The following is a 19,200-nucleotide window of genomic DNA, read 5'->3' on the forward strand; positions in this document are numbered from 1 at the left end:
TATCTGTAATTAATTTTTTTCTCTTTGGGTCACACTCAGCGAGGCTTAGGGGTTACTCCTGGCTCTGCACTCAGGAATTACTTCTGGTGGTGCTCAGGGGACCATATGGGATGCTGGGAATCAAACCCGGGTCAGCCGCATGCAAGGCAAATGCCCTACCTGTTGTGCTACTGCTCCAGCCCCACATATCCATAATTAATATGGCAAATTACCCATTATTTCCAGAACTTGGTGAGGTATATATGAATAATATATATAATACAGTCTGATAGTTCTAAGGTGAAGATTTTAATTAAGGATGAATAAATTTTCAGTCCTAAGTTGATAACAACCATTATAATGAGGGCTTTATGTAGATACTGGTGGGATATACTCTACCAATGTAATTTTGATAAAAATATTATGAAATATTTCATAATTATTTATTTTTGACTTATTTTTAAAAACTCATTAAAATATCTTTAATTTTATTATATATCTAGATTAATCACAGATCTTTATCATGAAATATTGTCATTATTTGCGATTGTTCCTCTTTCTTTTAACTTCATTTTTAAATTCTAAAGAATGTGATATAATAAACTTTCTTTAGATATATTTTGAATGATCTGTAATGACAGCCATATTTTATGTGAGTAGTGACATAATTTTCCTTGTCCTAAATGTTATTTACGTGTCTGGAAGAAAAGCAGTAATGGTAACATTTAGAGTGAACACTGATAGTATTACTATGAATGGTTTAAATATTTCAGATATATTAATTTATTTAATTCACACGGTAACCATGAGGTAGATGGCATCATTACTCTGTTTCTTCAGGCAATGAAATGGAGAGGCAAATTTTTTTTTGAACTTGCCTGAAGTCACATAAGTGGTCCCACACATGTTTAAATCCTGAATTCAAATGGTTGAGAATGTGTATGAATGTCTTCTATGTCTTTGGATTTATTTTGTTGCATTATTTTTCTGACTTTCTAAGTGCCTTAATCTTTAGCTTTCAATCGTATTGTAGATCCAGCTGAAAGTATCTTTAAGCATTGGGGGGTTTTATTCTTGTTACTCCTCTTATTTATCTTTCATAAAGTACCCGGAACCTTTGTGGAAATACATTTGGTTTATTGCGATGAAATTATAGTTGCCATTATTATTATTTTTCATCAGTGGGAAGTTTTTATTTCCTTGAGAAGAAAATGTCACGTGAAAGTTATTTTTTCTCTAAATTCTCCACACTTGCATGTCTTATTGGAACTTGGTTTCAAAAATATTCCAGAAAATGGTTCAGAAACGTTCGAGACCTCCTTAAGTCAGAGAGTTAGGAGAGGAAAGAACTGGTGTGGAGTTAGCTCAGCCATCCTTAGGGGCTGCCTCCCCTCTAAAACACAGCTTCTGACAGGGACTCAGGCCTTCCTAATTTAAGGGACTTGGAAATTCTTGAAACAGTTTCTTGCCTGTTTATGGCCAATGCCAACCCCGTCGGATCGTTACTAGCCACCTGGTGGATTGCCTTGGGTCAGAGTTTCAGGTAAGCATCTGTGATTTTTGAGGCTGACGTGTCCTGGCTTCCTGCATTAGTCCCAGCGCAGTCTGGAACTGGGGTGCCACGTACCGAGGGTCTGAAAGGGATGAGAGAGTCCATGCACGGGGAAGGAAGAGGAAGTTTTCTCAGCAGAGGCCAGATGCTTGCTGGGACTTTCGTTTCCAGAAAAACTCCTCAAGGATTTTCCAGGTGGGGGTAGAGTGTCTGCCTTGCACATGGCTGACCTGGGTTCGATCCCTGGCATCCGGAGCACCACAAGGAGTAGTGAGTAGGGCAGAGCCAGGAGTAACCCCTGAGCTTTGCTAGGTGTGACACTCCCCCTCCCCGCAAAAAAAGAAGAAAAAACGAAGGATTTTCCAGAAAAGCAGGGAGGGAGTGGGTGTAATGGCTCCCACCCACTTTAACTTTCGTCACCTTGTTTCCTAATATCAACCTAGTCATCTGTGCCGCATTAGTTCTAGAACATTCATTCACACTTTCCCTGGTTGAGACAGTGCCTATAATTCACATGCTAGTGGGATAGAATAGACTAGATACTTAGTAATACTGAGTTGAGCTTCCTCAGAGTTCCCAACAGCTACGCAGAAACACTGGTGCAGGGAAGTTGACCCTGGAGGTGGGGTTGGTGTTGAAGTATTATATGCCTAAAAATCAACTGTCGGTAACTTTGCAAATCATAGTTCTTTAATAAAAACAAAGAAGAAAAAAGAAATATTGCCACAAAGAAACTACTCTTAACTAATTTGCGTTTAGAGACTGGATATTACCAAATGTCCACAGGAGGCAAAAATCTACCCTCCTCCGACTTTGGTTGAGAACTCCTGACCTAGAGAATAGTGGCCAGGGCAAACTCTGTGCCTCGGTTTCTTTACTATAAGATCAAAAACAGTAATAGAAACCACTGGGTAGTAATGAAGATTCTGTCACTGTCACTGTCACTGTCATCCTGTTGCTTACTGATTTGCTCGAGTGGGCACCAGTAACATCTGCATTGTGAGACTTATTGTTACTGTATTTGGCATATCAAATACGCCACGGATAGCTTGCCAGGCTCTGCCGTGCGGGCAAGATACTCTCGGTAGCTTGCCGGGCTCTCTGAGAGGGGCGGAGTAATCGAACCTGGGTCGGCTGCATGCAAGGCAAATGCCTTACCGCTGTATATATAAAGCACCCTGGCTATTTTAAGGGGGGATTTGGGCCATACCCAGTGGTTCTTAGGGGCTACTCTGGCTCTATGCTTGGGAGTTGCTTGTTGGTTGTGGTATGGCTCTGAGGATTGAACCTGGCGTCAGTCACACACAAAGGAAGCAACTCAAACTCTGTACTCTCTCTCTGGCCCTAAAGCACCTCAAAGAAAGCCTGGTACACACGGTATATCCAGTGAAAGTTCAGTTTTATCATTTTTATCTTCTTTTTTGGAAACTACATCTAGCAGCACTTGGGGCTACTCAGGAACAGTGCTCAGGGGTCGAGTCCTGTATGCTCAGGAGGATGTATATTGCCTAGGATAGAATTTGGGTTTCCTACATGCAAAGCTTATGATCAGCTGTTTCTCTGATTTTAATGTTCATTTCTAAACATTATTATTTTCTCTGGTGATGATAAAATTCATCACGAGTCTTGAGTTTCTGTGGGAGTTCTAGGCATCGCTAGGCTGGTTCTTCTCTCGAGCCCTGTAAAAATAATACCCTTTACCCATCCGTAGAAACAAAAAGTAGAAACAAAAAGTACTACACAGAATTGAAGAAATTCCAAGAGACTCATCCTAAAGCAATAGCAACACAAAATACTGAACAGATTAATTTCTCTTAGTGGTTTGTGGTTGTTTTATGAATTCAAAGAGGAAGGGAAAAAAGAGCATTTTAAAAAACCATTTGTTCTAGAAAGCATAACTATTTCTAATTCTGCATTAAATTTATTCCATCTCCTGTTAGCCAGAATATAATTTCTCCTTTGCCTTATGTGTATAATAGGATTAATGATATTTGTCTCTTGGAAGAACAAAAATATTGGTGAAATGCTCAAAATTAAAAAAAAATCTCATGATCCTCTTATGAGGTTTTATTTTGAAATCCTTGTGAGTTTATACCTAGAATTATTTGAAGATAAAATTATCAAAAATTCTAACAATGCAGCAAATTATTTTATTTACAGTGTCTTCGATAAATCTCATTGAAATATGTTTACATGCCTTCAAAATGTGGGTATAAGGTCAATGTTATTTCTACTATGTTTCTGTTATTAATAAGGTCAATATTATGTCTACTATCTTTGAGCTGGGCTAGAGCGATAGCACAGCGGTTGGGTTTTTTGCCTTTCATGTGGCCAACCCATGTTCGATTCCTCCGCCCCTCTTGGAGAGCCCAGCAAGCTACGAGAGTATTGCGCCCGCACGGCAGAGCCTGGCAAGCTACCTGTGCGTATTGGATATGCCAAAAACAGTAACAATAAGTTTCTCAATGAGAGACATTACTGGTGCCCACTCGAACAAATCGATGAGCAATGGGAAGACAGTGACAGTGATCTTTGTGCTATTAATAAGATTGATTATTAGACAAATAACAGTGTCCTTGAGCTTTGTAAAAAAAACACCTTATCAAAAGAACTCTTCCTTTTCATGATATAAGGATATATTTTACTGAAAAAATGGTACATTCTACTGAAATATTAACAATACCTTATTTTTTTCCTGCACATATGTAGACATCCTTTTCAAAATGCACCTTCATTCATTTAGGAAAGGTTACTGTAAACCAAGATTATAGCATATATTGTGACCACAGAATACAGGTATGTGTTTTGGGCCATACCAGGCCAAGCTCAGGGCTTACTCCTCCTGAGCACAGACCCAGGAGTAAGCCCTGAGCAAGGCCAGATGTGGCTTCATGCCCTCCAAAACAAAAGCAAATCGAGCAGCATTTATAAGCCGGGTGCCTCTGGAGGAGGGGCTGGAGGGGGACAGAGAGAGGAACTTACCTCATGCCTAAGAGCTGCAAGTGCTCTCGAATCCCTCACAGACCTGGAGATGGACTCGCTCTAGTTACAGGAAAGGATGCTCTGAAGGTGCCTTTAGAGGTGCTCACTTTCAAGCTGGACGTGGGCACCTGAATCTGAAAGCCAGACTCCCACCTGGGGAGACTGAGGGTGGAGAGAATCGTGGAAGAGAGATCTTTCTGACAGACTCAGGCAAAGACCTGGAATGGGAAGGAGCCTTCGTGGAGAGTGGGAGGGCAGTGACGGAGCGTGTCTGTGTGAGAAAGGGCTTCCCGGGACAGAGGCGGTGCTGAGGGATTGTGGGCAGCCCGCATCAGGCCAGGAGACACGGGGAGCCGGGCACATCACAGGCACACCACGGGCATGTGAGTACAGACCTATGGCAACAGTATCCACACAGATCCACCGATGGAGACACTTGCTTTGGTTCTGACCTCTTCAAGGCGCCCAGGACATGTGAAAGGAAGGAATGTAGAGACGCACCACCTAGATTCTGGGGATACCCTAGAGGGCTCTGGGACACCCAAGGATCTGCCAGACTCAGGTGCCTAACGGAAGGAATCTTAGACTTACAGATTCTCCAGTTAAGAGTAGAACAAACATTTCACGTCTCCATAAATACCTGTCTCCACCCACTTATCTTCAGTACTGTGTGTGTGTGAGGGGGCTGGGCAGCATGCATTATCTTTGGGTTTCCCATTCTTCCTGGTTCTCCTATGCTCTCCCTTCTTCATCTTCTTTTTAAAAAAATTTTTTTTATTAGTGAATCACTGTGAGGTACAGTTACAGACTTACAAACTTTCGTGCTTGTGTTTCAGTCATACAATGGTCAAGTGCCCATCCCTCCACCAGTGCCCATTTTCCACCACCAGTGGTCCCAGCATCCCTCCCACCACCCCCACCCCGTCCTCCCCCCACCCCACCCCGCCTCTGTGGCAGGGCATTCCCCGACCTTCCTTCTAAGGTGACCATCACCAGTCTGTGCTTACTCTCCGCTGGGCCATCAGGCAAAGCTTGTCTTTCCCCAAGTTTTCACTGTGCATCATGGTGATTTTCGACTTTGTGATCTTCCCTCAGTATGCTCAACTAGCAATCACAGTGTAAAAACCTAACTGACATGAATTTCTTTAGGCATTCGCATTCAGTGGGCCCGGATACAGCAGATGCTTCTATAGTCAAGAGCGGGGTCAATTTTCATAGCTAAACAGAGTCAGCTACCTATGCATTCTCTATGGATTATTGTCGAAAGCCGGGAGGATTGCAGGGGTTTTTGTGGAGGGGAGGATTTGAGCTACATTCGGAGCTGCTCAGGGGCTACTCCTGGCTCTGCACTCTGACCTCTGCCCAGTGGGGATTGGGAGCAGAGAATAAGACTGACACTTAATCAGAAAAACACACAGGGACTGTCCGAGCCGCAGGGCCACTGGACGAGTATGAGAGAGTCATAGCTGAGGCAATCTGCAGGTGCCTTAAATGTGACGCCATGACAGCTTCCTGTTCTGTTGCCACCTGTGTTATCCTCCACATCTCAAAGACCCAAAACTGTTTCATTCTATTCTTCCCTGGGCTCATTTTTTTTGCTTGCAATTATATCCTAAAAGACTTTTGCCTAGGGGACCTCGGTCTTTTTTTGTTTGTTTGTTAGGGAGATGATTTCCCACATAATATAAGGTAAGGTAAAGGTCAAATGTTAAACCAAACAAGGGCTATTGAACTTTTACTAGCCAGAAGGACTTAGTTTAACAGAAATAGCAATAGCGCAGCGGGTAGGGCGTTCATCTTGCATGCGGCAGACCTGGGTTCGATTCCTCTGCCCCTCTCGGAGAGCCCAGCAAGCTACCGAGAGTATCCCGCCCGCATAGCAGAGCCTGGCAAGCTCCTCATGGTGTATTTGATATGCCAAAAACAGTAAGGACAAGTCTCACTATGGAGACGTTACTGGCGCCCGCTCGAGCAAATCGATGAACAACGGGATGACAGTGACAATGAACTTACTTGTGCCTTCTGAAACTAAACGCTCAGTTAGAGAAAGCTTTGGACCAGAAAAGGTTAATATCTACTTAACCTGCCACCCATTTCTTCCCTATACCTGGGAAATGAAGGTGCAAAACATGAATGGTATGTATTAGTGAAAATATAATAGAAAAATCATTCTCGGGCTGTGTGTGTGGGTGCCCCTAATGAAGCACTTTGCGGGGGGCTGTGGGACCACTCCCTGGCAGTGCTGCTGTGCCAACCAGCCCAGACAGTGTGGTGCAGGGCTGCCAGTGCTGGAGTGCGTGAGGAACCAGGGACCGTCAGGGTGAAGCATCCACTAGGACCCCACGTGCGCAAGGCATGCACCCCAAACCATTGCATTCTCTCCTGAGCCCCAATATATGTGACGGCACTTGCCTGTCACATATTTTCAAGTTGCTGCTCCACTTTTTTTGTCACACATGAAACTCCCCAAAATGCAGTTCCTGGAAACATTATCACTGTATCACTGCCATCCCATTGATCATCGATTTGCTTAAGCGGACGCCAGAAATGTCTCCATTCGCCCTAGCCCTGATATTTAAGCAGCCTCTTTACTCGTTATTCCGAGTGGTGCACATTGGAGACTCTTTCAGGGTCAGGGGAATGAGACTTATCATTGTTACTGTATTGGCATATCGAATATGCCACAGAAAGCTTGCCAGGCTCTGCCATGCAGGCAGAATGCTCGCAGTAGCTTGCCAGGCTCTCTGAAAAGAACTAGGCTATAAGAGGTTGCACGGCCACAAATGTGGCCATGCGCTTTTGGGAGCATTGTTTTATAGTCTCTGGTCTTTACTAAGACCATCCAAAATTTACAGGAAAAATAGAATGGCACTCTTGGGTTAGATAATAAAAAGACATTCTTAATACTACTGAAATATCTGAGGCAGGCCACATTTCTTCTGGATTAATATTATACGTGCTCACTATCTGCAACAGAACCCTCCATATGGAGATATTCAAGTCACTTCCCGTACATTATCAAAATAGCCTGGAACAGTGATTAGTTATTATCGTTCTTCTCTCAGGAGGTTGCCACGGGCCACTTAGGTGACGTTTCCCTGGACTCTCTAGTGATGTTCGTCAGTTGGTTCTGAACTTGTAGACAATTAAAGATAGGACTGGGCTGGGGTTCCAAGAAACTTCTCCACGCTGTCAGCTCTCGAGGCTGAGGCAGCGGGAGGGACTTGCACGGGCTTCTGGTGGGCCTTGGGTTTCCACAGCCTGGCTCTCGGGTCAGGTAAGGAACGCCCCGAGAAATGGTGCCATAGCAGACCTGGGCTGACCCGGACAGGGCTGTGTCAGAAACCTGGACTGGGCTTACTGCATTGTGGTGTTGGAGGACAGTGCGGACTCAAAGGAGGCGAGGGCAAACAGACTTTGCTCATTTATTTTTATTTTTATTTTTTATTTTTGGGTCTCCTGAGAAGTCAGAAAACCTGGAACTCTTCTGGAAATTCCTGGCCCAGTCAGGTTGGAAGATCAGGCGCATTCAGGGCTGGTGGAGGTGGCACTCCTTGGGTCCGAGATGCTGTGGGTGGTCCTGGAGGTGCGAGGGGCTTCCAGGGCTGTGCCCAGCAGGGCTCCGGGGCCAGTGCTGTGTCACAGCTTTTCAGGGTCAGGGGCAAGCTAAGCACGTTCCCTGGCTCCTGCACCCTCTCGTTTCCTCTAGAGCAGAAAAGCCATCACTTTTCGAAAGAGCGTGTGGGTGGAGAGATATCAGTGAGGCCATCTTTAAATAAGGCAAATCTGGCACAGCAAAGTCGCTCTGTCTGTTCAGGCTGCCTTGTGAAATAGACCTGATATTTATGGATTAGTGGAGGCAAAACTGAAAAGTGTGACATAAGCTGGGAACTCAATGGGGTTTAATAGCTTTCCCCGCTTTGCTTAAGTCGGAGCCAGCGTGTGTCCTAGTGCAGCCTGCAGGGGCTGATTCTGAGTCACATCCGTTATCTAGGGCAGGAGGCAGCGGACTTTTACACTCCAGAGCCAGATGCTGAGCTACACCTTTTAAGCCTTGCTGCTCGCAGGGTATTTGCTGCGACTCTTCACCTGGCGGTTGTGGCTTGCGAACATCTGAAGCGAAAACATAAAATTTTGTGTTTTAAAATTTTAAATCCAGGGAGATAGTAGACCAGTGATCTCTGTTTGAAAAAGTCCTGCTACGGGAAAAAAAAAGGAAACTTTTTGTGAAAACTACATACTGAGGCTTGTTCTTTATCTGTGTTGAAACATTTAAAAGTTAACAAGATAGGGGCCGGAGTGACTAGAGATGAATAAAATTTTAATTACAAAAACATGGGGCTGGAGCGATAGCACAGCGAGGAGGGCATTTGCCTTGCACGCGTCCGACCCGGGTTCGATTCCCAGCATCCCATAGGGTCCCCTGAGCACTGCCAGGGGTGAATCCTGAGTGCAGAGCCAAGAGTAACCCCTGTGCATCGCCGGGTGTGACCCAAAAAGCAAAAAAAAATTTTTTAATTACAAAAACATGCCAATATTTAGGGTGGATTTGTCTAGTGACCCATGATTTGTCGGCCCTCTCCATATAAAGAGTGTTTTGCCTGTAAGCCATTTGCTAGCGGTCCACTAGCAAATGGTATTAGTTAAGATCTATAAATTCTGCCTATTCGAATTTGATAATTTGACTCACGCGGTTTCTTAGGGAACTGTTGGATGTAGCTCACAGTCCTTGTACCTGGTTGGATTTGGATCACAGTGCTTGCACCTAGTATGAACTCTTAATATATGGAAATAAACTAGCAAACATATTGATTGGCTCCTGTGAGCACCATTTCCTTCAGTTCAAGATTTACTAATTAATCGCATATGTACTGGTTGCATTAGCAGCCAAAAAAGATAAAAGAGGGAGCATATATTTCAAATCCAAATTCCAGCAAATTATTTTGCTCACAAAAGTAAAAATTTTTATTTAAAACTTCTATCTAGCTGTTGTAGAATATACTTAGATGACTTTTTTGTTTGTTTCTTAATTTGGGGGCACCCCTGGTGGTGGTTAGGGCGTACTCCTGGCTTTGCACTCAGGCATCACTCCTGGCAGGCTTGAGGTAGCGGATGGGGGACTGGGGATCAGGCTGGTTGCATGTAGGCAAACGCCCCAGATGCCGTACTACCGCTCCGGCCCCTGTCTGGTCAACACTTAAATGTTTCAATACAGATGAAGAATAAGCCTCGGTATGTAGTTTCCACAAAAAGGTTTCTTTTTTCTGTAGCAGAACTTTTCCAAACAGAGGTCACTACTATAGTCACTGTCACTGTCATCCCGTTGCTCATCGATTTGCTGGAGCGGGCACCAGTAACGTCTCTCAGTGAGAGACTTATTATTATTGTTTTTGGCATATCCAATATGCCACAGGTAGCTTGCCAGGCTCTGCGATGCGGGCAGGGTTCTCTCAGTAGCTTGCCGGGCTCTCTGAGAGGGGCTGAGGAATTGAACCCGGGTCGACCACATGAAAGGCGAATGCCCTGCCACTGTGCTATTGCTCCAGCCCACTAATATAGTATCTCCCCAAATTTAAATTTGAGGGCTGACAAAAGTAATGAAATGGACGGTTCAAGGTAGATTGTCAACAGTGAATTATTGCATGGTCAACAGGCTTTAAAAAAGTCTTTTAGGGACTGGAGCCATAGCAAAGGAGTACGGTGACTGCCTTGCATGTGGCTGACAACAACAGCAACAATACAACAAAAGATAAAAAAACCCTTTCAAAATGCTGGTGAGTATAAGATAAATATTTAGACTTCAATTACTAGACATTCTTGCTGTTCCTTTGGGAGTTTTGGGATCATAGAAGTGATTTTCCGAAAGAGTTAACAGGTGACAGTAACTTTGTGACTCCGGGCTGAAGATGCCAGCTGCAGGAGAGAGAAAAGAGAAACATAAAGACAGAATGTCTGATCTCATTTCTTTTTATTCTTCAGCAAAGTGAAATACACCCTGAAAATTGCAGAAAAAAGCTTGTGATTGTGACACATATAACAAGCAATACAGGGCTATAAACATATTTTTAGCTCTGATAAAAATGAACTGTTTCTCAGACAGTGGAAAGTTTAATCATAAACACAGAGTCTTCCTTGTTGTCATCTGCAAATACATGTTTGGCTCTTTTTGTGTGTGTTAGAATGTTGGTTCTTCTTTGAGGTCAAGTGATCTTTTAAAAAATTATCTTCTAGAAAATATTGCATGATATCTGTGTGCTATCCAATGGCAGAAAAGAAGGTTATTTTCCCCGTCCCCACCTCCACTGGAAAATCACTGAAGACATTTCACCAGTTGTTCCGTCCTTGGCTCCTAGTGCGGTGACACGCTAATTCTGAGTGCATGTACAAGGATGTATGTAGATCAGTGGCTCGTTTATCTGTCTCTATTATAGTAAGATTTTAAAGCCCATGCACACCTAAATTCTTCTCTATGTCTCCAAGAAAATGTGATATAAAATCCCAGGGCAGTCCTTGATGACAGAAAAAGAGGTTAGGATAAGATAGAAAAGAAGATCTAAACCATGGAATGGTGGGCCAGAGAGATGGTGCAAGGATAACTTGCCTTTCGTGCAGCTATACTCCCTGCAACCCTGGTTTGAATCCAGGCACCATACACGACCCCCTAAATGCCGCCTGATCTCTCCCAAGCAGAGAGCCAGGAACAGCCCCTGTGCTCTACCCAGGTGTGGCATGACTGCCAAGAAATAAATAATTTTAAAAACTGGAATGAAATTCTTTAATTCCTTGAGTGGTTCATCAGAGCACAAGAGGGAGGTTTCCTGTAAGAATATCCTGAAAGTTTCTTTGATACGCATCCAGGTTTCTATTTGTATGTTAAAAAAGTATGTTTCTTGCTTTCTCACCTAAAAAGAAGTTGCTAGCGGGTAGAAGCAGGGAATGTGCCCTCTGTGAATGCTATTCCTCTGGCATTTTGTGTAGAGGTTTCCTTTCAGGCTTAGCGAATGTGTTGTGATGTCAAATTTACTCGAGGAACATTTAATTAAAGTGGCTAGAGATATTAGAAAATGTCCACACAGACACATAAACTTCATATGGTGTATATATGTGGAGTTAAAGAGAAACCTCTTTGAGGAGGAGTTACTGAGAGATCAGGCGTTCTGAGCTGTGGCAGGTCGTTATCCTATTTTTTTAAATCTAAAAAAAAAAAAGACAAGACAGTATGTGCATTGGGGACCTTTGAAAATAACAAAAATTGCGTTTTTGGCCAGCTCGCCATCTGGGGTTAAGTAAGTGGTACTGAGTCCTGGCTCTCTGGGTCATAGCGTTCCTTTTTCCTTTGCAGAAGGAGATTGGAGGGTGACTCTTCTCACTGGAGATTACGAGGACGCGGGCACCACAGCGACAGTATCCCTTTACGTCTATGGAGAAACGGGATGCTCAGGCCCCATTATTTTGGGGTCTGGAAAGTACCAGCTGTTTACCCCCAACGCCGCAGATATTTTCAAGGTGAGGCCTATACTTACCGATCGCTTGCTGGGGTCTCCTAGGAAGTACCAGCATAACACGCTGGAATTTTGGTTGTTCGCTTCGGCACTACATTTGCTTTCCATTTTCTTGGTAATCATGAATCTTTTATCCTTAGAGCTTTGGGAACCAGGACTAATAACAGAAAATATATGCTTGATGGGGGCAGGGCCTTTCCCACTTTATTTGCATAAGGGCAACCTGTGATGTATAGTTTGTAATGTTTAAAAATTAGAATAGAGGGGCCAGAGCAATGATACAGCGGGAGGACATTTGCCTTATATGCAGCCGACCCGGATTCAATATCCAGCATCCCATTTGGTCCCCCAAGCACCTCCAGGGGTAATTCCTGAGTGTAAAGCCAGGAGTAACCCCTGAGCATCTCTGGGTGTGACCCAAAAAGCCAAAGAACAAACAAACAAACAAACAAACAAACAAACAAACAAAACCCTAAATATTAGAGTAGAAAAGTTCATCCCTAAATTGCCATCAAGAGTCGAAATATTTTTTTGAGTTTTGTTTGGGAAGTGATATTTCCAGAATATTTGGGGAGGCTTCAGAGTATTTGGGGGAGGAGGGTCTGCTAAGCATTCCTGAGGAGACCTTGTCCCCTCTACAGGAGTCTCGGCCACAAGGCCCAGGAGGTCTTGCTTAGACTCTGGTGTTGCTCAGACTCTGCCGTGTTGGGGATTCGAAGGTCACCTCAAGGTATCTGGGCCCCTGGGGTCTCTGCCCTGCAGTGCCTGAGGAAATGTGTGCAACGAGGGATCAAGCCAGATAGATCAATGCATCTATCTTGGGAGCGTTTCTCTGTCCCTCAGTTTGGAATGTTTTCTTTCTAGCACTTATCCACACCTCTGAATTATCATGCTGGGATACTGCACACAGTATCAGAAAGGTAATGAAGCCCAATGGCGCCACATAGTTGGCTGATTGGCTACAGCTCAAACGGAGAAGTTGGTTGGCTACAATTCAAATTCTGATTTTGCCTCTTCCTAGCATGGTGACCTAGACAAGTTGCTTGAGTAATGTATGCATTAATAACCCATATGTGAAAGCATTCTCAAGAGGATTTAATAAATAAATCCATGTAGAGTTGTTAGTGTAGTGAGTGGAATGTTTGAATAATGAGTGCTATTTATATTTTGGTGCATAAATAATTTTGTAATCTCTTATTTATGCAGGGGGCTCTAAGTGTTCTTAATGATGATTTTTACTGATTAAAATATTGAATATATGAAACTTACCATAGGCAAATCAAATACTTGGTCATTACCGGACATTAAAATCTCTTTGGGGACTTTGCTATTGTAAGTACTATTTATGAACATGAACATATTTCTGGCCTAGTTTCTTTCTTTTTTCACTATGCCAGAAGTCTTGCTCTCTCCTGTTTAACCTTTATATTTTGCTCTATTTTACAGAATTTTCTCTCTCCCCATTAAATCTATTTGTGCTTCTGATCTCTATAATTTGACAAAGAGCAATAAGATCTGACATGATGTAAATATGACTTTGGACCTAAAATATGTGACGTGTCCAAGTGAGACTAGCCAAGTGATGTCATTGAAACCTTGGCGATCTCGCTGTTGTCAGATTGTGGAAACTTTCACTTACATAAGTGGTTCATGTCGTATAGGTAGCAATGTGGGACAACTGTAATATTCTTCAGACTCACTCATAGGTCTTCAGGGACATGAGCTTGGAAGATGGTACAGCTAGCAGGAGGATTCTAGCTTGGAAAGAGAGCTCAGGATGTCGGGATACTTTTGGTAAAGCTTTTCTATAGCTGTGCAGAGAGAGCTCTAGAAGGACTCTGAAGTGTGTTTATCTCATGCTGAAAACTATGAAACCTCATCCTTTGACCAAGGCAAAGATGAAAGCGGTGTCCGGTATAGCAGACAGCTTGAAGGAAGGAAGCAGAGTTGAGCTCTCACCACAGACGTGGGACCTCGCTTAGCTGCTAGCTCTGCTGTTTTATCCATGAACTGATGTTGACGAGACGCTTGTGACTATGTCTTGAAAGCCAGAAAGTTTAATGAAAATGACTTTGCTGAAAATGGTTGAATTTTTGCTGTCTTCTCTCAGGGCATTCATTTTTGAATGTGTGATCATTACCACCTTGGGCGGGGGGGGGGGGGGGGGGCGGAGGGCACCACAAAGGCAGCCCCCGGCTGCCAGGGCTATTGTTTACTTCCAAACCTGCCCAGAGAGTTGCCAAGGTTTTTATTACGTTTTTGCAAATTGAAATACTAAATACTACTCCCCATTATTTGGGAGAAGAGAGTGGTTAAACTGTTCACCCCTACAAAGTACTTTCCTGCTTCTGGTTTACTATTGTATACAGTCAGTTAATTTTGTAGATGAATAAGTTTAATATTTGTTTGCACTCACAGGACACTTGCACAATCATTTTTATGTAATTTTAGGTGCAGAAATTGAATTTCACCGTGCATTTTTTCCTTTTAAGAAATAATTTATATCAGCAGGAGCTACAGCACCCATATTTGAGCTCTGAGTCTCATCTTTTCTATCTAAATAATATGCATAAACTACGTAACATTTCTGAGCTTTAATTTTCTCACTTGTAAAATGGGGACAACTATATTTGATGATTTATCATGTTTACTGAAAGAGTCGAAAATGGAAATATTTTATGTAAAGCATCCACATTCTTGTCTTTCTAGTCCTGCGGCACGGACACGTTAGTGTTCTAAGAGGTGGGGTTTATGATGTCTTGGGGGGTGAATGGACCAGGGGGACAGCTGGACGTTGGCAGCAAGGGGGAAGTTCTGTGTGGAAATTTGTCTGGAGGTGGGCGTGGGGGAGCGGAGGGGGCGAGGCCAGTGAGCCGAGGCAGGGCAGGGAGAGCGTCACGCACACAAGAGCGTCTCTCTGGGCCTCTGCACCCTGGTTAGGGCTGAGATGCTCTTGGAAGCCTGTGTGTGTTGGCCAGTGGGGAAATGGTGCCAGAATGCTGTCTTCATTCGACACACTTTCTGCAACCTTTCCCTTTAAATCTTCGTTCTCCTTCTTCTTTTATTATTTTCTTCCCCTCCCTCCTTCCTTCCTTCCTTCCTTCCTTCCTTCCTTCCTTCCTTCCTTCCTTCCTTCCTTCCTTCCTTCCTTCCTTCCTTCCTTCCTTCCTTCCTTCCTTCCTCACTTAGCTGCTAGCTCTGCTATTTTATCCCTCCCTCCCTCCCTCCCTCCCTCCCTCCATCCCTCCCTCCCTCCCTCCCTCCCTCCCTCCCTCCCTCGGGGAACCAAATTCAACTTTACAATATACAAGCTGAGCACTCTACCAGTGAGCCGCATCCCCTGTACCCTACTTGTTTCCTACTAAAAATTCATGTATAAAAATTTAGTGTCCAAATGTAGATGTCACTTAAAAAAAAAAAACTTCTATTTCACGGCTGAGGAAAAAAACCCAATTGTCCACAGGAAAGTCCACTGTCTCAAAGGACACTGCAAATGCTGCAGATCCCCAGTGACCAAACAGAATCATCTTTCACAAATTAATTGGCTCATTTATTTATTAAAAGAGGAGAAGGGGCAGAGAGATTAACCAGGCAGTGCCTGTAACACGAGAGGCCTGCGTTTGACTCCGGTTACAGCCTGGTCCCTAGCAGCCCTGGGTGCTCGGCTGGAAACTGCACCATCCAGTCCGGGGACTGAGTCTTGTCAGGAAAGATGCTCAGACCTCTGAACACGGTTGGGAGGATCCCCAGGAAAGAAGAAAAGGAGAGAAGGAAGGAAAGAAGGAAGGAAGGAAGGAAGGAAGGAAGGAAGGAAGGAAGGAAGGAAGGAAGGAAGGGAGGGAGGGAGGGAGGGAAAGAGGGGAGGGAGGAAGGGAGGAAGGAAGGGAAAGAGGGGAGGGAAGGAGGGAGGGAGGGAGGGAGGAAGGAAGGGAGGGAAAAAGTTACAAAAAGTATGTTGAATGAAGACAGTATTCTGGCACCATTTCCCCACTGGCTAATACACACAAGTTTTCAAGAACATCTCAACTCTAACCACGGTGACCCAGAGAGATGCTCCTGTGTGTGTGACGCTCACAGGAAGGAGGGAAGGAAGGAAGGAAAGAAGGAAGGAAGGAAGGAAGGAAGGAAGGAAGGAAGGAAGGAAGGAAGGAAGGAAGGAAAGAAGGGAGGGAGGAAGAAAGGGAGGAAGGAAGGAAGATAGGAAGGAAGGAAGGAAGGAAGAAAGGAAAGGAGGGAGGAAGGAAGGAAGTGAGGGAGGGAGGAAGAAAGGAAGTAAGAGAGGGAGGGAGGGAGGAAGGAAGGAAGGAAGGGAGGAAGAAAGGAAGGAAGAGAGGGAGGGAGGAAGGAAGGAAGAAAGGAAGGAAGAAAGGGAGAGAGGGAGGAAGGAAGGGAGGAGGGAGGGAGGAAGGAAGAGAAGGAGGGAGAGAAATGAAGAGAAAAGAAAGATAAAGAGGAATGAATGAAAGAAAGGAAAAGGAGAATGAAAAGGAGAAGGAAAAAAACAGTAGAATTGTCATGGTAAAAATATAAAAAACGATAGGAACCAAAACACCCCAAAAAAGAACTGTTTAAAAATAAAAACGGGGGGCTGGAGTGATAGCACAGCGGGTAGGGCGTTTGCCTTGCACGCGGCCGACCCGGGTTCGAATCCCAGCATCCCATATGGTCCCCTGAGCACCGCCAGGGGTGATTCCTGAGTGCATGAGCCAGGAGTGACCCCTGTGCATCGCTGGGTGTGACCCAAAAAAAGCAAAAAAAAAAATAAATAAAAACGGTGCTGGAGATCAAGTACAGCAGATACACTGCTTGCATTGCTCATGGAAGTCTTGGGTTTAATCCCTGGCTCTGCATAATGTCCTCTGAGGCCCCCCCCAGGAATTCAGCCTGAGCACAGAGCTAGGAGTCAGCCTCAAGCAGCCAGGTGTTGCTCCCACACAAACATCAAAGTGAAATAACTACAGGAAGCAAATGACCACTCTACAGAAGAACTGAATCTTCTCAAAAGGAATAAGCATTAAAAACAAAAATTATTATTGGCAGATATCAATTGCTATTTATTGGAGGACTACCAAAATATTAAAGTATGTTTTCAATTAATTGAAAGAGAAACTAGTGAAAAGATAAAATGTATTTTTTTGCTTTTTTGGGGGGGGTCACATCGGGCAATGCTCAGGGGTTACTGCTGGTGGTGCTCGGGGGACCATATGGAATGCTGGGAATCGAACCCGGATCAGCCACATGCAAGGCAAATGCCTACCTGCTGTACTCTCCAGCCCCGATAAAATGAATTGTTACTTGAACATTTTAATTATCAAAATGTATACAGGAACCTTTCTTTATCTTTTGGTTGACATTTAAGTTAGTAAAAATAAATTATAAAGTTGTTCATATTCTGGATTCACAACATTACATCAACTTGATATATGTTTCTTACTTTTAGCCTCATCTTCTCTTACTATATACAACCTTAGTGTGTATGATATATTTTGTAAATCTATTTTTCTATTGGACTTGGGTAGCTAAAGCTATTAATATTTTACATACAATTATTATATTCAGTAGTCAGATTTGCTTTTTCTGCATTAGCAGGATCTCTAAATAATAGGATTATGAAAATGAATATTTCAAAATTGTTATTCATTTAGATGTTTTTAAAAATACAAACTCAGCAAGACGTTAATAGTGTTATTTGTTATCATAAAGTAAAGCAAAATATGAAATAAGAAACTACAAAGTGGTTCATTTCAGAGCTATGTAAAATTAATAATAACTTCTAATTTTAATAAAAAGTTAAATAAGTCTCATGCTATACCATATATATTTATTCAATATTTTATGAAGAAATTCTTTGCAAGATAATATGCCAACAATTTTAGTCTATTTAAGGTGTATATATATATATTTTGATTTGGAAGATCTTTTAATTGATTTGGAAGATCTTTTAATTAATTAATTAATTAATTAATTAATTTTGGTGTGGGAAGGGTCACACCCAGCAGTGCTCAGCGGTTAGTCCTGGCTCTGCACTTAGGAATTACTCCTGGCGGTGGAACTGGTAACCATACAGGGTGCCAGGATCAACTCTGGTCGGTGGAGTGCAAGGCAAATGCCCTCTGATGCATAGATATTTAATGCATACGTGTCTTTATAATTAAAGTAGGTCTCTTATCGAAATGTTTCTTACAGTTTAGTTACAGTTTAGTTTAATCTATCACTTTTTTCTCTTCTGACAATCACTGTCCTCTGACGACATTTGCACCGGCTCCATGTAAAGTGACCGTTACATTTAGGGAACTAAAGTCTGTCATTTACTTTTTGCTTTATATTCCTCCCGTTATTTTTTCTTCCCTTTCTTCTTGCTTTTGGCTTTTCTGGATCTAATCGAACTTTTAAGATGAATCCTCTAAATGTGTTGCATCTGAGTCTTGATTTTATTAAAGCTTTGTCCCTTCAGAGTAAGGCTTTTCCCCTTGCTTTTCAAAACATGGTTTTCTTGTCTTTCTTCCCCCCAGGACTTGTAATTTTTAAAGAATTAAGTTGGGTATGTTAAATAGAACAGGAGGCACCTAGGCAGAATCTGTTTGTGCCAAGAGAACTGCGCACCTTCCTCGAGCTTCATTTATTCAGAAGTGTTTTTGCAAATGTCACCAGCAGCGGGACTGGAGAAAAGCCTATTGTTCCACTCAGCGTGTCACACGTCCATCTTCCTCCACTAATACCTTTGCTTCGGATGCAGCCTAATTTGTCCCACTGTTCGCTCTCTCTTGAGTGACTGGAGTTTCCTATTCACAAGGGGCTTTGTCAGTCCCACGTCTCCAGGCTGAATTCTGCTGTTCTTTTTTTTCTGAGGGCTTGTGAGTGCTTTGGGGAAGGGTTGGGCTGTCTTCTGGGTCTCCTGCCGGGAGCCTCCCTTTTGCTCAGGCACTGAGAATCTGAGTGCCTGGCTAGGGCGTTCCCAAGCGTTGCTGCTGTTCTCCAGATACGAGGTGCATCAGCACGTTTCTGCTCGTGGGCCAAAGTCAAGCTACTTCATCCTTCCCCCTTTTCCTTGCATTTCAAAAGCAGTAACTGTCCACAGCATCCTCAGGTGCGTATTTAACTGCTCCTTCCTTTGAAGATGAGATCTTCTGGCAAAGGGGATAGGAGAAGTCAGTGTGGGCAGAGGGCTGTGGCAAATGTCCTCTC

The 19,200-nt window shown here is 43.4% G+C and overlaps 1 protein-coding gene across 1 annotated transcript in view; it reads left to right on the forward strand.

Annotated features, from left to right (window-relative positions):
• RP1 (RP1 axonemal microtubule associated) overlaps positions 1 to 19,200 on the forward strand; it is a 209,597-nt gene that overhangs the window by 116,390 nt on the left and 74,007 nt on the right. Inside the window, exon 24 of the mRNA XM_055124422.1 lies at positions 11,856 to 12,019. Coding sequence (XP_054980397.1) covers positions 11,856 to 12,019 — 164 coding nt within the window. The remainder of the gene's footprint in view (positions 1 to 11,855; positions 12,020 to 19,200) is intronic.

The sequence above is a fragment of the Sorex araneus genome, chromosome 2 (genome assembly GCF_027595985.1).
Source record: "Sorex araneus isolate mSorAra2 chromosome 2, mSorAra2.pri, whole genome shotgun sequence".
NCBI classification, from domain to species: Eukaryota; Metazoa; Chordata; class Mammalia; order Eulipotyphla; family Soricidae; genus Sorex; species Sorex araneus.